The sequence below is a fragment of the Anastrepha obliqua genome, chromosome 1, assembly GCF_027943255.1.
Source record: "Anastrepha obliqua isolate idAnaObli1 chromosome 1, idAnaObli1_1.0, whole genome shotgun sequence".
Lineage (NCBI taxonomy): Eukaryota > Metazoa > Arthropoda > Insecta > Diptera > Tephritidae > Anastrepha > Anastrepha obliqua.
The window spans coordinates 34,815,325-34,828,530 of NC_072892.1; the positions used below are offsets into that span (position 1 = coordinate 34,815,325).

At 39.1% G+C, this 13,206-nt stretch overlaps 1 protein-coding gene across 2 annotated transcripts in view; it reads right to left on the reverse strand.

Annotated features, from left to right (window-relative positions):
* Positions 1-496: 496 nt before the first annotated feature.
* The window catches only part of LOC129235471 (GATA-binding factor A), an 80,607-nt gene continuing 67,897 nt past the window's right edge, over positions 497-13,206 (reverse strand). The window contains exons 2-4 of one of the 2 annotated variants that reach the window (XM_054869340.1): positions 2,175-2,777; positions 1,824-2,055; positions 497-1,741 (exon numbers count right to left, since the gene is read on the reverse strand). In XM_054869340.1, the coding sequence (XP_054725315.1) occupies positions 738-1,741; positions 1,824-2,055; positions 2,175-2,639 (1,701 nt within the window). In that variant the 5' untranslated portion in view covers positions 2,640-2,777 and the 3' untranslated portion in view covers positions 497-737. Of the gene's footprint in view, positions 1,742-1,823; positions 2,071-2,174; positions 2,778-13,206 lie in introns of both variants that reach the window. The other variant, XM_054869339.1, reaches the window with a different exon arrangement.

The following is a 13,206-nucleotide window of genomic DNA, read 5'->3' on the forward strand; positions in this document are numbered from 1 at the left end:
ACTGTCGCCGGATAGCACGAGAAAGAAACGACTGGTGCGCTTTTTTAAACTCGGTCAAAATCGCGTAAGCGGTTATCGCGCCAATTAAAAAGAAGAAGAAGAAGTTTCGAATCTGTGCATTTTGGAATACGGCTGCCGCTTAATTCAAAATTGAGCTGGGCTTACAAAAACCAAAGCAAATGAATTTAACGAATATTAAAAGCATACTCCAAAGTTTCAAATAAATTGCCTCTTTTACTTTATAACTTTCAATAGAATTTATTGCACTTATGCTATTTGTTACATAATTTCATATTCTTAAATTAATCTACTGACATCTAATTTGCATTTTAAACTCTACTTATATTTATTTATATTTATTTTAGTTATGCATTTACTCCATTTAAGAAAAGCTCCTACAGACCTTTCCTGAATACATTTTGATTACAGACTTTTAAAAGTATAACTAAAGAGATGCTGAGTAAATATTTGAAAACATTTACATATCTTACTCGTTGGAATGAGACACTTGAATACCACACAGGCAAATATTATTTTAAAGCACAACGCTAATATCTTTACAGTTTGTAGATCGCTTTGTTTTTAGTTAGTAAATTTTTACACGCACATAAATGATTTTGGTTCTTTAAATGATTTTCGTGCAATGATATTCAACGAACATTTAATTACAAAGTATTTTTTGTTAAACATTTCGGAGAGTCTTCTCTGCTGAGCAGCCAGTCAGTCGATATTTACATTTACGAAGTGGCCATCAGCTTAGCCGCCTGTATGACGTTGTGCTGATGGTGATAACCAGCCAGTTCGCTGGCCGAACCGTGCATGCCATGCATTCCAACACCCATACCCACACCCACGCCCATACCCATGCCCATGCCGCCACCGGTAGCAGCTGCGGCCGAAGAAGCGCTAAGCGGCGGAAACGAGCCACTAAAGTAACAGTTACTCACATAGTCGTAGTTGGTGGCGTTCGCTTCCGATTTGACGCTGTAACCACCCACACCTACGCTGCCATCACCGGAGCCGCTGCCAATGTGAGAACTGCCGCTGTGTTGACCCAACGCGGCTGCTGTGTGGTGTGAGGCTGCATGGTGTGCCGCCGCCGCGGCATGATGATGATGATGATGGTGATGGAGATGCGCCGCCGCTGCGGCTGTGTGATGATGATAACTGGGGCTGGGCGTGCTGGCCGATATGCCGTTCGATAGCGATACAGCGTTGGCGGGGGAGTTGTTGAGATTTCCAATATTGCCACCGGCACCGCCACCGCCGCCACCACTGCCACTGGAGGAAAGCAGATGCTCATACTTTGAGATGGCGTGCGAGCCGAATGTGGAGGCAGAGAGTTGCGAGCTGCTCGCATTGCTTTGCGGCGAATACAGATTGGAGCTGAGCGACGAGGCCGTAGAGGCTGAGTGCACGGTGGAGGTGCTGCCGGCAGAAGAGAGCGCATGCGCATGCGAATGTGTGTGTGAGATGGCGGAATGGCGGGACTGTTGCGTGGCAGCGGACGGCAAATGCATGTGATGACTGAACGAGCCACCACCGGAGGTTGGCGTAGCAGTTATGGCGCTGAGGCTAAGATTGTGTAAGGAGTTGTTGTTGCTAACACTGCCACTGCCGCTGGCTAGTGCGGTGTTGAGACTGCTGTTGCTTTTAAGTGCCAGATCGGACTGCAGTTTGGCGGAGAGTGCAACGGAAGAAGGTAAACTGTGTCGTTCCAATGCAAGTGAAGATTTCAAATCTATAAAGAGCGCAGACAATTTTTCTTAATTACCACTTGAGCTACAATTTCTTGGTTCTTGGCGTATTATCTTTCAACTCACCTTCATCTTTACCGTCTTTCGAGACGTCCGTCGAACTGTTGGACTTTTTCGGTTTCCGCTTGCGCGTTTGTATGCCATCCTTTCGCATAGCCAATGGTCGATTAACGCCATGCAACTTGAAATACAGTCCGCAAGCATTGCACACCGGCTCACCCTCATTATTGCGACGCCAAAGCGTTGTGGTGCGCGTGCCGCAATTGGTGCAGCACAGTCCCAGCCGTCTTGTGGCCGTCTGCAAGGATAAAATCTAGTTTAAAAAAATACACCAGCAATAGAAAAAACAAGAAAGAAAAGACGAAATCGAAAGTAAGTTTTAGCAAAACAAGCAAACTGAACACTCACTGCACTCACCAATCGCTTGCTCGGCTTGATCAGCGGTCGATTCATGCCGTTCATTTTGTGATAGAGACCACAAGCGTTGCACAGATAATGACCGGTGCCATCACGTCGCCACAGTGGTGTACTAATCGCGCCACAATTGACGCATTCGCGCCCTTCGCCAAATTGAAAATCGATTGCACTCTCATAGGGCGACGAGCGCTGAAAGCCGGTGGGATCGTAGGCGGCGCGCCAAGAGCCCATAGTGTAGAATTGCGCTGGTAGTTGGGCATGGGCAGTACCAAAACTATCTGTTGTCCAGGCGTTCTGTGCAGCGGCGGTACCAAAGTGTGTGGCCACGTGATTGTATTGGCTTTGGGTGAGTGCGCGGTTGGAGGGCACATAGACGGGCGCATTCATGGCCTGTTGGTGGTGGTAGCCGCCGTTACCAGCAGCACCGCCCGTCAGGTCTGGATAGCCGGCACTCGAATGATACATTTTTGTAGGCAGTTGTTGTTGTGTCGCCGTTGACTGGCCAAATGGCAAATGGTTACTGTAGGCTTGACGTAGTGGCAATTGGCTGTGCAATTGGGAATGATGGCCACTGCGCGAAGATTGTGGTGTTATGGGAGAAGCCTTCAAGGAAAATAAAAAAGAAAAATTATGTAAATTAAAATGATGAAAATATGTAAGTAAAGTAAAACAAATTAATGTTTTAGAGCTTTAATTTTAACATATATACATACATATCCCTCATTTAGTAAAATAGTGTGATGATCCCTCAAAAAAAGGAAAAAAAAATATATATAAAAAAATTGCACCCGCTCTTCATTTATGCTGTGCAACGATATCGGTTAACAGTAAGCGATTAGATAAGCGTACTGAAGTTTATTTTCCATACAAATTAAAATCGTTTTTTTACTGACAGCAATCCATGCTTCGTCGTCTTCATTTAAAGCTGTGGCTTCCGAATGAAGTTCAACAATCCATTGCTCAATTTCAATACTTGCTGCAATGCTTCTACTTCCACAGGCAAAGTTGCAATGAATTGAATATTATATGCATCATCAACTACCTGTAATCGTAACTCCGAAATAGGAATTATGTCGTCACAATACCAATAAGATGCAGTTTTTGAAACGATGAGTAAGTTATAGTAAGAGCATCCCATGCACTACTCATAGACATATTGTATTTTCCAGGTGGTTTCAGGTTAGCCTAGGAATTCCAGCAAAACTTATAAGGCTAATCATCGTTACGCTCACGGATACAAAAGCAAAAGTAATCATCCAAGGGAAGCTCACAGAGTCATTCGAAATTGAATCTGGTGTCAAACAAGGTGATGCACTACCCTCTGCCATATTCAATTTGATGCTGCATTTTGTTATAAATGAAGTTAACAAAGGTGGTACATTACTAATTAAAGCAACGCAAATATGTGCCTATGCAGACGATATCGCCATTCTTTCGAGGAACACGAACGACTTAAATGAAACCTTTTTAAAAATTGACAAAATTGCCAACGATATTGGTCTCTTCGTTAAGGAGTGTAAAACGAAATACGTGCTGAAATCAAGACAGCACACAAATGCACAGAATCTTCATGTAGGTCCATATACTTTTGAAGCGGTGCAACAATTTAAATATCTAGGTGTTATGTGCACTTGTAGCGGTAACTCAACACCCGCAATCAAAGATCGCGTCAACGTCGCCAATAGAGCGTACTATTCACACCTTAGTTTGATCAGATCTCGTCTTTTATCTAGATCTACAAAGCTGAACATGGATAAAACTCTTATACGACCAATTTTGACATATGGTTGCGAGGTGTGGACTGCGCTTATTGCTAACTTCGAAAGTAAAATTTTAAGGAAAGTGTTCGGACCCATAAAAATTAAGATGGCAGCTACAGAATTAGGTACAACTCGGAATTGAACGAACTTATCCAAGACGAGACAGCTGTGCGTTTTGTAAAGGCGCAGCGTATGCGGTGGCTAGGACAAGTGCTCCGTATGCCTGCAGAATCCACTGTTAGGAAAGCCATGACTGGAAAGATAATTGGTGCGAAGGCGAAGGGAAGACCGAGAAACCGATCGATAGACGCAGTAGGAAGCGATCTCACAGCAATGGGAATTCGCAACTACGAAGGAAAAGCAGGCGATAGAACACTTTGGAGGAGTCTTGTGAAGGGAGCTTTGACGCACCCCGCGTTGTAATGCTGTGAATGATGATGATGAGGTGGTTTCAGGACAGTTTCTCCACGAGCAACAAAGTGACTTAAGAGGCTTTTTTGTAGTTCAATTTGCAACGTTTTGATCTGTGGTCTATATTAGCGGCGCACGGTTAGGAGGAAAGCACATCACCGATATTTCGCCGTCGAAGCTCTTTAACTCGCCTTCTTTGGGATAGCATTGAGCATCTTTCACATGTTTATTTAAGCAATTTTTGAACACATCTCTAGATCAAATGTTCTGTGAAATCATTCTACAAATAAAGCTAAGGTCATCCAAGCACTTTTATTTCCTTTGTAAACAGCAGGCATTTCAGTAAAAATATCAGTAAATCAGAATGAACGCGGATTCGAATTTCCCAATAACCATTATTTTTACTTTATGATTTCCATGAAAAATGTTGCAAGTATCGAGGTAAAAATTTTCTTATGTCAGAAGTACTGGGTACTCAAGTATCGAGTTTCTACTGTAGGTATCTAGGGAGGCACAGTAAATTGAAAATTTTGCAATCGTTTTTCACGACATTTTGGTTTTTTGGACTATGACGCTCTTACAGCAAATGAGTTATGAGGTGTGTTCAAAAAGTATCGCGAATTTTGAATTTTCGCAGGTTACGTATATTCGAATTTCGATTTTTTGTGGCGATATGTTCGTACTCATGTCTCTCACTCATGTCAACGAGTTCGGCCATTGTGAATGTTCAGTTAATTGTTTACAGCTGCTTTGCTTGCACGTGTTTCGGCTCGTCGTCGATTTTTCCCTATTCAAATTGATGGATCAAAGAACCTGTATCAAATTTAGTGTGACAAACGAAATTAAGTGCGCGGATGCATTCGAAATGTTGAATGTGTCATACGGAGAAGCTACTTTGGACCAAAGCAACGTTTATCGGTGGTACAAAATGTTCTCAGAAGGCCGAGAAGATGTGAACGACGAAAAGCGTGCCGGACGCCCGAGCACCCAAACAACAGACGAAAAAATTGATGAAGTGAAGAAAACGCTATTGACCAATCGTCAAATCACCGTTAGAGAAGTTGCTGCGGACCCAGACATATCGATTGGCTCGTTCCATTCGATTTTTTCAATGATTTGGGCATGAGACGAGTCGCCACAAAATTCGTACCAAAACTGCCCAAGTTCGGTCGAATGTAAACGTTTTGCTTACCGTTTTCTTCGATTGCAGGGGCGTTATGCATCATGAGTTCTTGCCTCAGCGTAAAACGGTCAATAAGGAATATTACCTGCAAGTTATGCGCAATTTGCGCTAAGCAATCCGCCAGAAACGCTCGGATTTGTGGAAGAACAAAAATTGGCTCTTGCATCACAATAACGCCCCTGCTCACACATCGTTGCTTGTGCGCGACTTTTTGGCCAAAAACAACACACTAATGATGCCACAGCCACCGTATTCCCCATATCTGGCCCCCTGTGACTTTTTCTTGCTCCCGAAACTGAAGCGGCCCATGAAAGGACGACGCTCCGTTACAATTGACGAGATAAAGACGGCATCGGAGGAGGAGCTGAACAAGATAAAAAAATATTTTTTGAAGTGCTTCAAAGATTGGAAAAAGACGTTGACTACTCTGAAGGGGACAAAATAGATATTAATGAATAAATAAATAATTTTTGAAAAGACACAAAACTCGCGATACTTTTTGAACACACCTCGTATGTATGTAGATGAGGGTGCCCGCTATTTCTGTAATGGTTGATCAAGAAATCCATCAAAAATACTACCAAATATCAAATATTAAGGTAATTGAATGAAATTTAGAGGTTCCTACTTGAGCCTGGAATTCGTTTGAAAAATTAGTAAATTTTGAAGTAAGATCATGTATTGTAATATAAAATAATTAGTTACGACTTTTTTCACACAAAGAAATAGGTTAGATTTTAAATTAATGTATTTTAAAAGTCGTAGGGAATCAGAGAACCGCTAGAATTGCCTACTTTACCGTGGCCACAGGTACATATAGCTGAAAGTCAGTGCCTCACCGGGGCGGTATTTTTTACTGATGTATTTGAATATAACTCCAAAAGTTATAAGAATCCCATTATGATACTTGTAGAGATTACTTTTATTAAAAACAAAAATGAAAAAAAAAAATCATCTTAGAGAGTGTTTTTTTTTAATTATATATATCCCTACTAATATTATAAATGTGAATGTAAGTTTGTTTGTTACGCTTTCACGCCAAAACTACTTAACCGATTATTATGAAACTTTGTACACATGTTTTTGGAGGTGTTAGAAGTAAAATAGGATACTTCTTATTAAAAAAAAGGGTCTCGAGCTATAGGTCAAAACGTGGACCCGGGTAACCTTCGGATGTGTATATACAATATGGGTATCAAATGGAAGCTGTTGGTGAATGCTGTAGTTCAGAGTATTTTTCATGCCGCTCCGTGACTAGGGTCTCGAGATAGAGACCAAAACGTGGACCCTAGAATGTGTTTGTACAATATGGATATCAACTGGAAGCTGTTGGTGAATGCTTTAGTACAGAGTATTTTTCATGCCGCTCCGTGACTGGGGCCTCGAGATATAGGTCAAAACGTGGACGCGGGTAACCTTTGGTTGTATATGTACAATATGAGTATCAAATGGAAGCTGTTGGTGACTGCTGTAGTTCAGAGTATTTTTCATGCCGCTCCGTGACTAGGGTCTCGAGATAGAGACCAAAACGTGGACCAAAGAATGTGTTTGTACAATATGAATATCAAATTGAAGCTGTTGGTGAATGCTTTAGTACAGAGTATTTTTCATGCCGCTCCGTGACTGGGGCCTCGAGATATAGGTCAAAACGTGGACGCGGGTAACCTTTGGTTGTGTATGTACAATATGGGCATCAAATGGAAGCTGTTGGTGCATGCTTTAGTACAGAGTATTTTTCATGCCGCTCCGTGACTGGGGTCTCGAGATATAGGTCAAAACGTGGACTCGGGTAACCTTTGGTTGTATATGTACAATATGGGTATCAAATGAAAGCTGTTGATAAGTGCTTTAATACGGGGTAATTTTCATACCTATTGATGACTAGGGTCTCGAAATATATGCCAAAACGTGGACCCGCCGTGTCTTTGCCCAGCGAAGCGGGCCGGGTTTGCTAGTATAGTTATAATTGGCGCGTACACCCTCTTTGGGTGTTTGGCCGAGCTCCTCCTCATATTTGTGGTATGCGTCTTGATGTTGTTTTACGAATGGAGAGACCTACAGTTTTATTTTTTTATGAGGAGCTTTTTCATGGTAGAAATACACTCGGAGGTTTGCCATTTCCTGCCGAGGGGCGACCACTATTAGAAAATACTTTTTCTTAATTTTGGTGTTTCACCGAGATTCGCACCTACGTTTTCTCGGTGAATTCCGAATGGTAGTCACGCACCAACCCATTCGGCACGAAGGCCGAAAATATTTTTCCACGAAAATGCATGAATTTTGGGATGTTCATAAAAAATATAAGATTATAAAATTTTAGTTGGTGACCGCCATGGCGCGTCGTTCATGTCTTCGGCCATGTGCTTGTTAGCTATGCTGAAACCTCAGGAAGTTACCTATTTCTAGAAGCAGTATTCCATTCAATCGCAATCAAACCACGCTGCAATCGCAATTCTTCTTAAACAAACCAAAAAGTCATGTTTTTGGGTTCCAAACATTTTCAGCACATAATTTTTTATTTATTATAATATATTTGACCGGGGGCATTTTTTATAAAATGGGGGAAAAACATAGAACTTTTCTTCAAGTTCTTGTGTATTTTGAAGTTTTTTAGATATTGTAATAAAAATTCAAGGACATATTAAGGAGGTTTTGATTACAATCTATATATTATTTATTCAACAATGTCCTGGGTTACCTTCAAATGGCAGATTATTTCGGGGTGGGTCATCATCATTCCAGTCGGACTCAACATCGTGTTCCTCTTCAGAATCGCTATAAACTACACGTAGAACATGCGGACGACGCCTTGTAGAAAAATTATTATCAGAGCCACTTTCACTTCCACTATCACCAGTGTCACTATGGTCATAATGACAAAACATCTGCACAATTTTCTTCTTCTAAAAATATATTTCCGTAATCGTTTTCCATTGTTATCAGGATTCAAATTCAAAGAATAAAGCAGACAGCCAAATAGTCTAATTATAATTTTAGCCTTTCCTATAACGAAAATTTAATTCAAATTTTGTGATAGCTACACTACAAGTAAAAGTATTTTATTGCAATTCACGCGACGGTTTATCAGGAACTGAGCTAAATGGCTTAAATTTTCACAAAATACGAAGTTATGTGATGATAACGGTATTAAATACGACGCTTACTTAGGCATCGTATTTTAAGTTTTTAGCTAGTTTTATTCAAATTGCTTTACGCGATTACATATCGCAATATGATTATTTCATATATGACGCCAATTGGCGTCCCCGGTCGTTAAAATGTTAACTATACATATTTTTTATATATAAAACATATAATAAGAGACACGAAAACGGCGCTGAGCGCAGTAAGACTTTCAAGTTTAATTGTGCAAATTAAGAATTTTTTATTTTATTATCTTTTATGCATTTTATTAAAAATATTTAAAATACCTAAAAAGTTGTATTAAGCCACTCAACCTTAAAAGCTAAACACTATTTTTTCAGTGTATTTCTTGGCTCCACTACTCGCCTGTGCAGACCCATGCGAAATAAAATGGAAATGAAATACTTGGCTGTGATTGGTTTAAGCCTCGCTGACAGAAAGAACCACCCCAAAAGTCAAGGCAAGTACCAGAATACCTACACCATTTTTGTATTTTGTTCACTTCTGCCACTTCTGCTTTACCCGTTGACTGCGTCTGCTTCGTAGCATAAGTGTGTGTGTGTGTGTGTGTGTGAGTGAGTGAGTACTTGTTTATGTGTGTTTATGTAACCGAAAACGAGTAATTTGCTCCTGACGTATTCCCTTCTGCCAAAAAGTAATGTACACAAAGCCATACATACATGCATACATACATACGAGTATGTTCACGTATTTATGGTCACAATGGCGGTTACCTTGTATGCTTTCTAGTGCTGCTACCAGAGAACATTGATGCGTATATGAAATCAACGTTCTCTGCTGCTACTTGGCGCAAAAAAGTGTGTGTGTGTGTGTGTGTGTGTAAAGCCCATGCCAGTGGACGGCAGTGTAGAGTCTGAAAAGCTGCCTTGAGCCAAAAACGCGAAAGTGGGTAAAATTTGGGCGAAAAGTATTGGCCAAAAACAATAATTTCCTCGTACACACATACATATATATATACATACACCCACACCGGAGCTGGGGTGGGCTTTTAGTGGGTGAGTCGAAGGACAACTCTCACACTATTTAAACGCCAAGGCAACTTATTTGTATGCTTATGGCTGCTCTGAAAAAAGTACTAGTGAGAAATTAAGCTGTGTTTGTTGTATAGTAGCTATAGCCGAATGAGTAGATGCTTGACTAAAACTTGAAAATTCGTGAGGTCAAATCTCAATGAAAGCACAAAAATATAAATTTTGTAATTTCTATATAAAACAATTTAACCAAACTCCTCAGTCTGATTACTTTTTAACGAAAATGAGGAGTTATTGAGGAGTTTGTGCTGATTACTTTTTAATGACGAAAATGAGTACTTTAAAGCATAGTAGATATATTTTTCACTTATAAGAAATTGCTATTGGTAAAAGAGAGATAGAATATCACAACGACAAGGGGAACCTATTAGAACTTCCCCATGGTTAGAACAAAAATGTTTAGTTGGATGAGGATAGTGATGATGATAATACGAGTGCCTATATGATAGTCAGCTGTCTTGTAGGGTAAGGTCAACAAATTTATTAATATGTGAACTGTGGTAGTCAAGTGAAGTGTTGTGTTTTTCTGAAGAAAATAAATGTTATTAAACACATATTTATTTCTTAATTACCTCTTTTTCAACACACTTTTATTAGGTCGGGTTGTATGTATGTATGTAACGGAATCTTGCATTTTGCTTCACTTTCATAACCTTCTGTACATAGGTAGTTGCCAATGGAATGTTTGTAATATTTACTATATCAAGCATCCCACGCTTTTAACTCTAATTTGAATTATTCTATTTGTATCTTAATTTTTGTTATAATTCTGTTCTGAGGTAGTTGACTATGACTGATCGTTCGATTTGCTATTACTTCATTATAGGTCTCTTTGTCATTAAAATTTATTTTATACTTTTTAGTTCGATTGGTAATAAAAGCGTGTTTTTTAGTTTTTTTAAACTATTTTTTATTATATCATAACATCTTATTCAAGGCGCTTTCATTAAAGGTGGTGGTAGTAGAGCAACAACACTGTTCTGTACGTTTGATTGTCAAAGCAAAGTATTGGGAAGCTAGAAAACAAATAATGAATTCGCCTTGTTTCGTTCTGAGCTGACAGCCACATGGACACAGCGAAAGAAAAAGAACAATTCAGTTGATTTACCAACACCACCTTTAATAGATTCGCTTTGATCTTATTTAAAAATATTTATAGTTTTTAACAAAAATAAAGAAGGCCGAATTATTGAGCTTAAGAAAAAAAATAACACGAGACGAATTCGGGGAGTTATGTCGAAAATAGTCCGAAATCATAACAAATCAAATAAGAATCACTACAAATATTGGCATCTCCCAAATGTACAAGGTGGCGCAAAATTAATCATCTAATTTTGTTTTTGATTAACTTCTTTACTAAAAAAACAATGATTTTGGTCGATGCAAATTATTATTTTGATCTTTACGCGCTCCACTGCTTGTCTGCTTGTACTCGTATACTGCAGCTGTTTAATTCACAAGTGTCAAATACGATTGACGTACGACGCCATTTGTCAAAATTATAAATCTTTTGATAGGGTGATTACTTTTGCGCCACCTTGTACTATGTAAATAAATAACCACATATATGTGTATATACTTACATAGTAGTGGCGCAAAAGAAATCACCCTACTCAAGTTTATATAAATATATATAATATATATACATCAGGGAAGCTGTAATTCAAAGTTCCCCGGTTTGATTAAAGCATTAAAAATGTCTGCCTTACTTGATAGGCATTATAAGTTAAATCCTATTGAAAAAAGTTAACACTAATCCAAATTACTGAATTTTTCTTTTTAACGCATAGAGAATAGCAGATATAAAGGGCGATCAGATTGGAGATACTTTTTGCAATAGCGATTTTTTGGACCTCGGGCCACAAATACGGGGTTTAGCTGCCCTGATACTAAAAATAATTATTTATTTAAAAAAATCTTAAATTTCAATTTTTTAAACTGCTCTGAAATATCAAACCAATTAATGTCATTCTTGTTCTTCTCTTTAAAAGTTTTATTATTTTTCATTCACAATAGATATTAACTGTAAGTTTTCAGCAATGTTGCCATCGAAAATTCCCCAATCCGCTTAAATTGTGAGAATTAAGTCCAGTTGTCAATCCGCATAAGTAGAATTTCATACCTGAGAGAAATTCGAATTAAGTCTATAATCCCGATTAACGCCACCATCTTTCTAGGTTATTACAGTTCTTATATCAGAATTTCGTTCTAACTCTCTCGTCTCTTCGGCCTCAATTCCAATGCAGTTGAACTGATGCAATTCTCAGTAGGCCAACTAATCAGCTTCCAACTTTAGCACTAATCGAAATGCTTGACATTTATTAATAAATTCAGCACCTACTAATTCACTCAGTTGAATGTCAATTAAATTTCCAACATTATTTGGCTTCATGACTTCGCGGGGGGCGCATTGTTTAGCATCTTGTTTTTTTTTTTTACAATACAAAAAAAGCTTTCAACACTTAATGAACTATGCATTTTTTGTCCATTTCGGCAAATGATTCTATTATGGTTTTTACTATGCGAAGAGTAACAGAGTCGTTTGGTTGGCACTAAACACCTCTTCATTCCAATACAGTTAAATAACGATACCTACGGATAATATTATGGGAACACAGCGCTGAGCCCGCTCGTATCTATTGGGTTTTATTAAAAAGTCGTATGTGCAGATGTATGAAAAGCTTATTAAATAATTAAGTTGAATTCACAGGGGTACAATTAGCCAGATTGCAAGGCGTATACGCTCGTTATTTTTCTCTCACAAAATTGAACAAACAGCTGATTATCCGTGACGTAGCGAGGAGGACGTAAGCACACACAACATAAAGCGAATGGCATAAAAGTTAATTGAAGTGAAATTAAGAATTTTATAGTAAATTAAATAAGTGATAAAAACTCGAAATTACAGTGCGTAGCGACTAGGATTGTCAATACGTTCAACCAGATTAGCTAAACTAACTATAATGACGTAATAACCCTATAGCGGCTTAACAAGGCGTACTCTCGTGAATATCAAAAACAGTTAAAAAGTGTTGAGCATTGATTGACAATTCAAAAGGTGTTGTAACACATAGGCTGAAATGTCCCGGGCCTAACACAGAGATGGCACTAGTTTTTTTACATTCATGTTTTAGTTTTACTCAGCTTCTTGATGGGAAAAATACTGTTCAAGCGAAGCTATGGCTTCAAAAGTGTTATGGAGACTGCGCTCCATCAGAAACCACAATAAAACGATGGTTTGCAGACTTCAAAGGTGGTCGTGGAGACACCGATGATGCACAACGCAGTGGACCTCCAAATGAGGTGGCTACACCAGGAAATATCAAAAAAATCCACAAAATCGTTTTAAATGATCGAAAAGAGAAGTTGTGTGAGTTGTGTGAGAAAGTACCGGGAATGTTTAATTTAAACGAACCGCGCACGTGGGAACCGATCCATATTTATTTCTTATGTTGGTACGACTGTAAGACACACATCTGTCC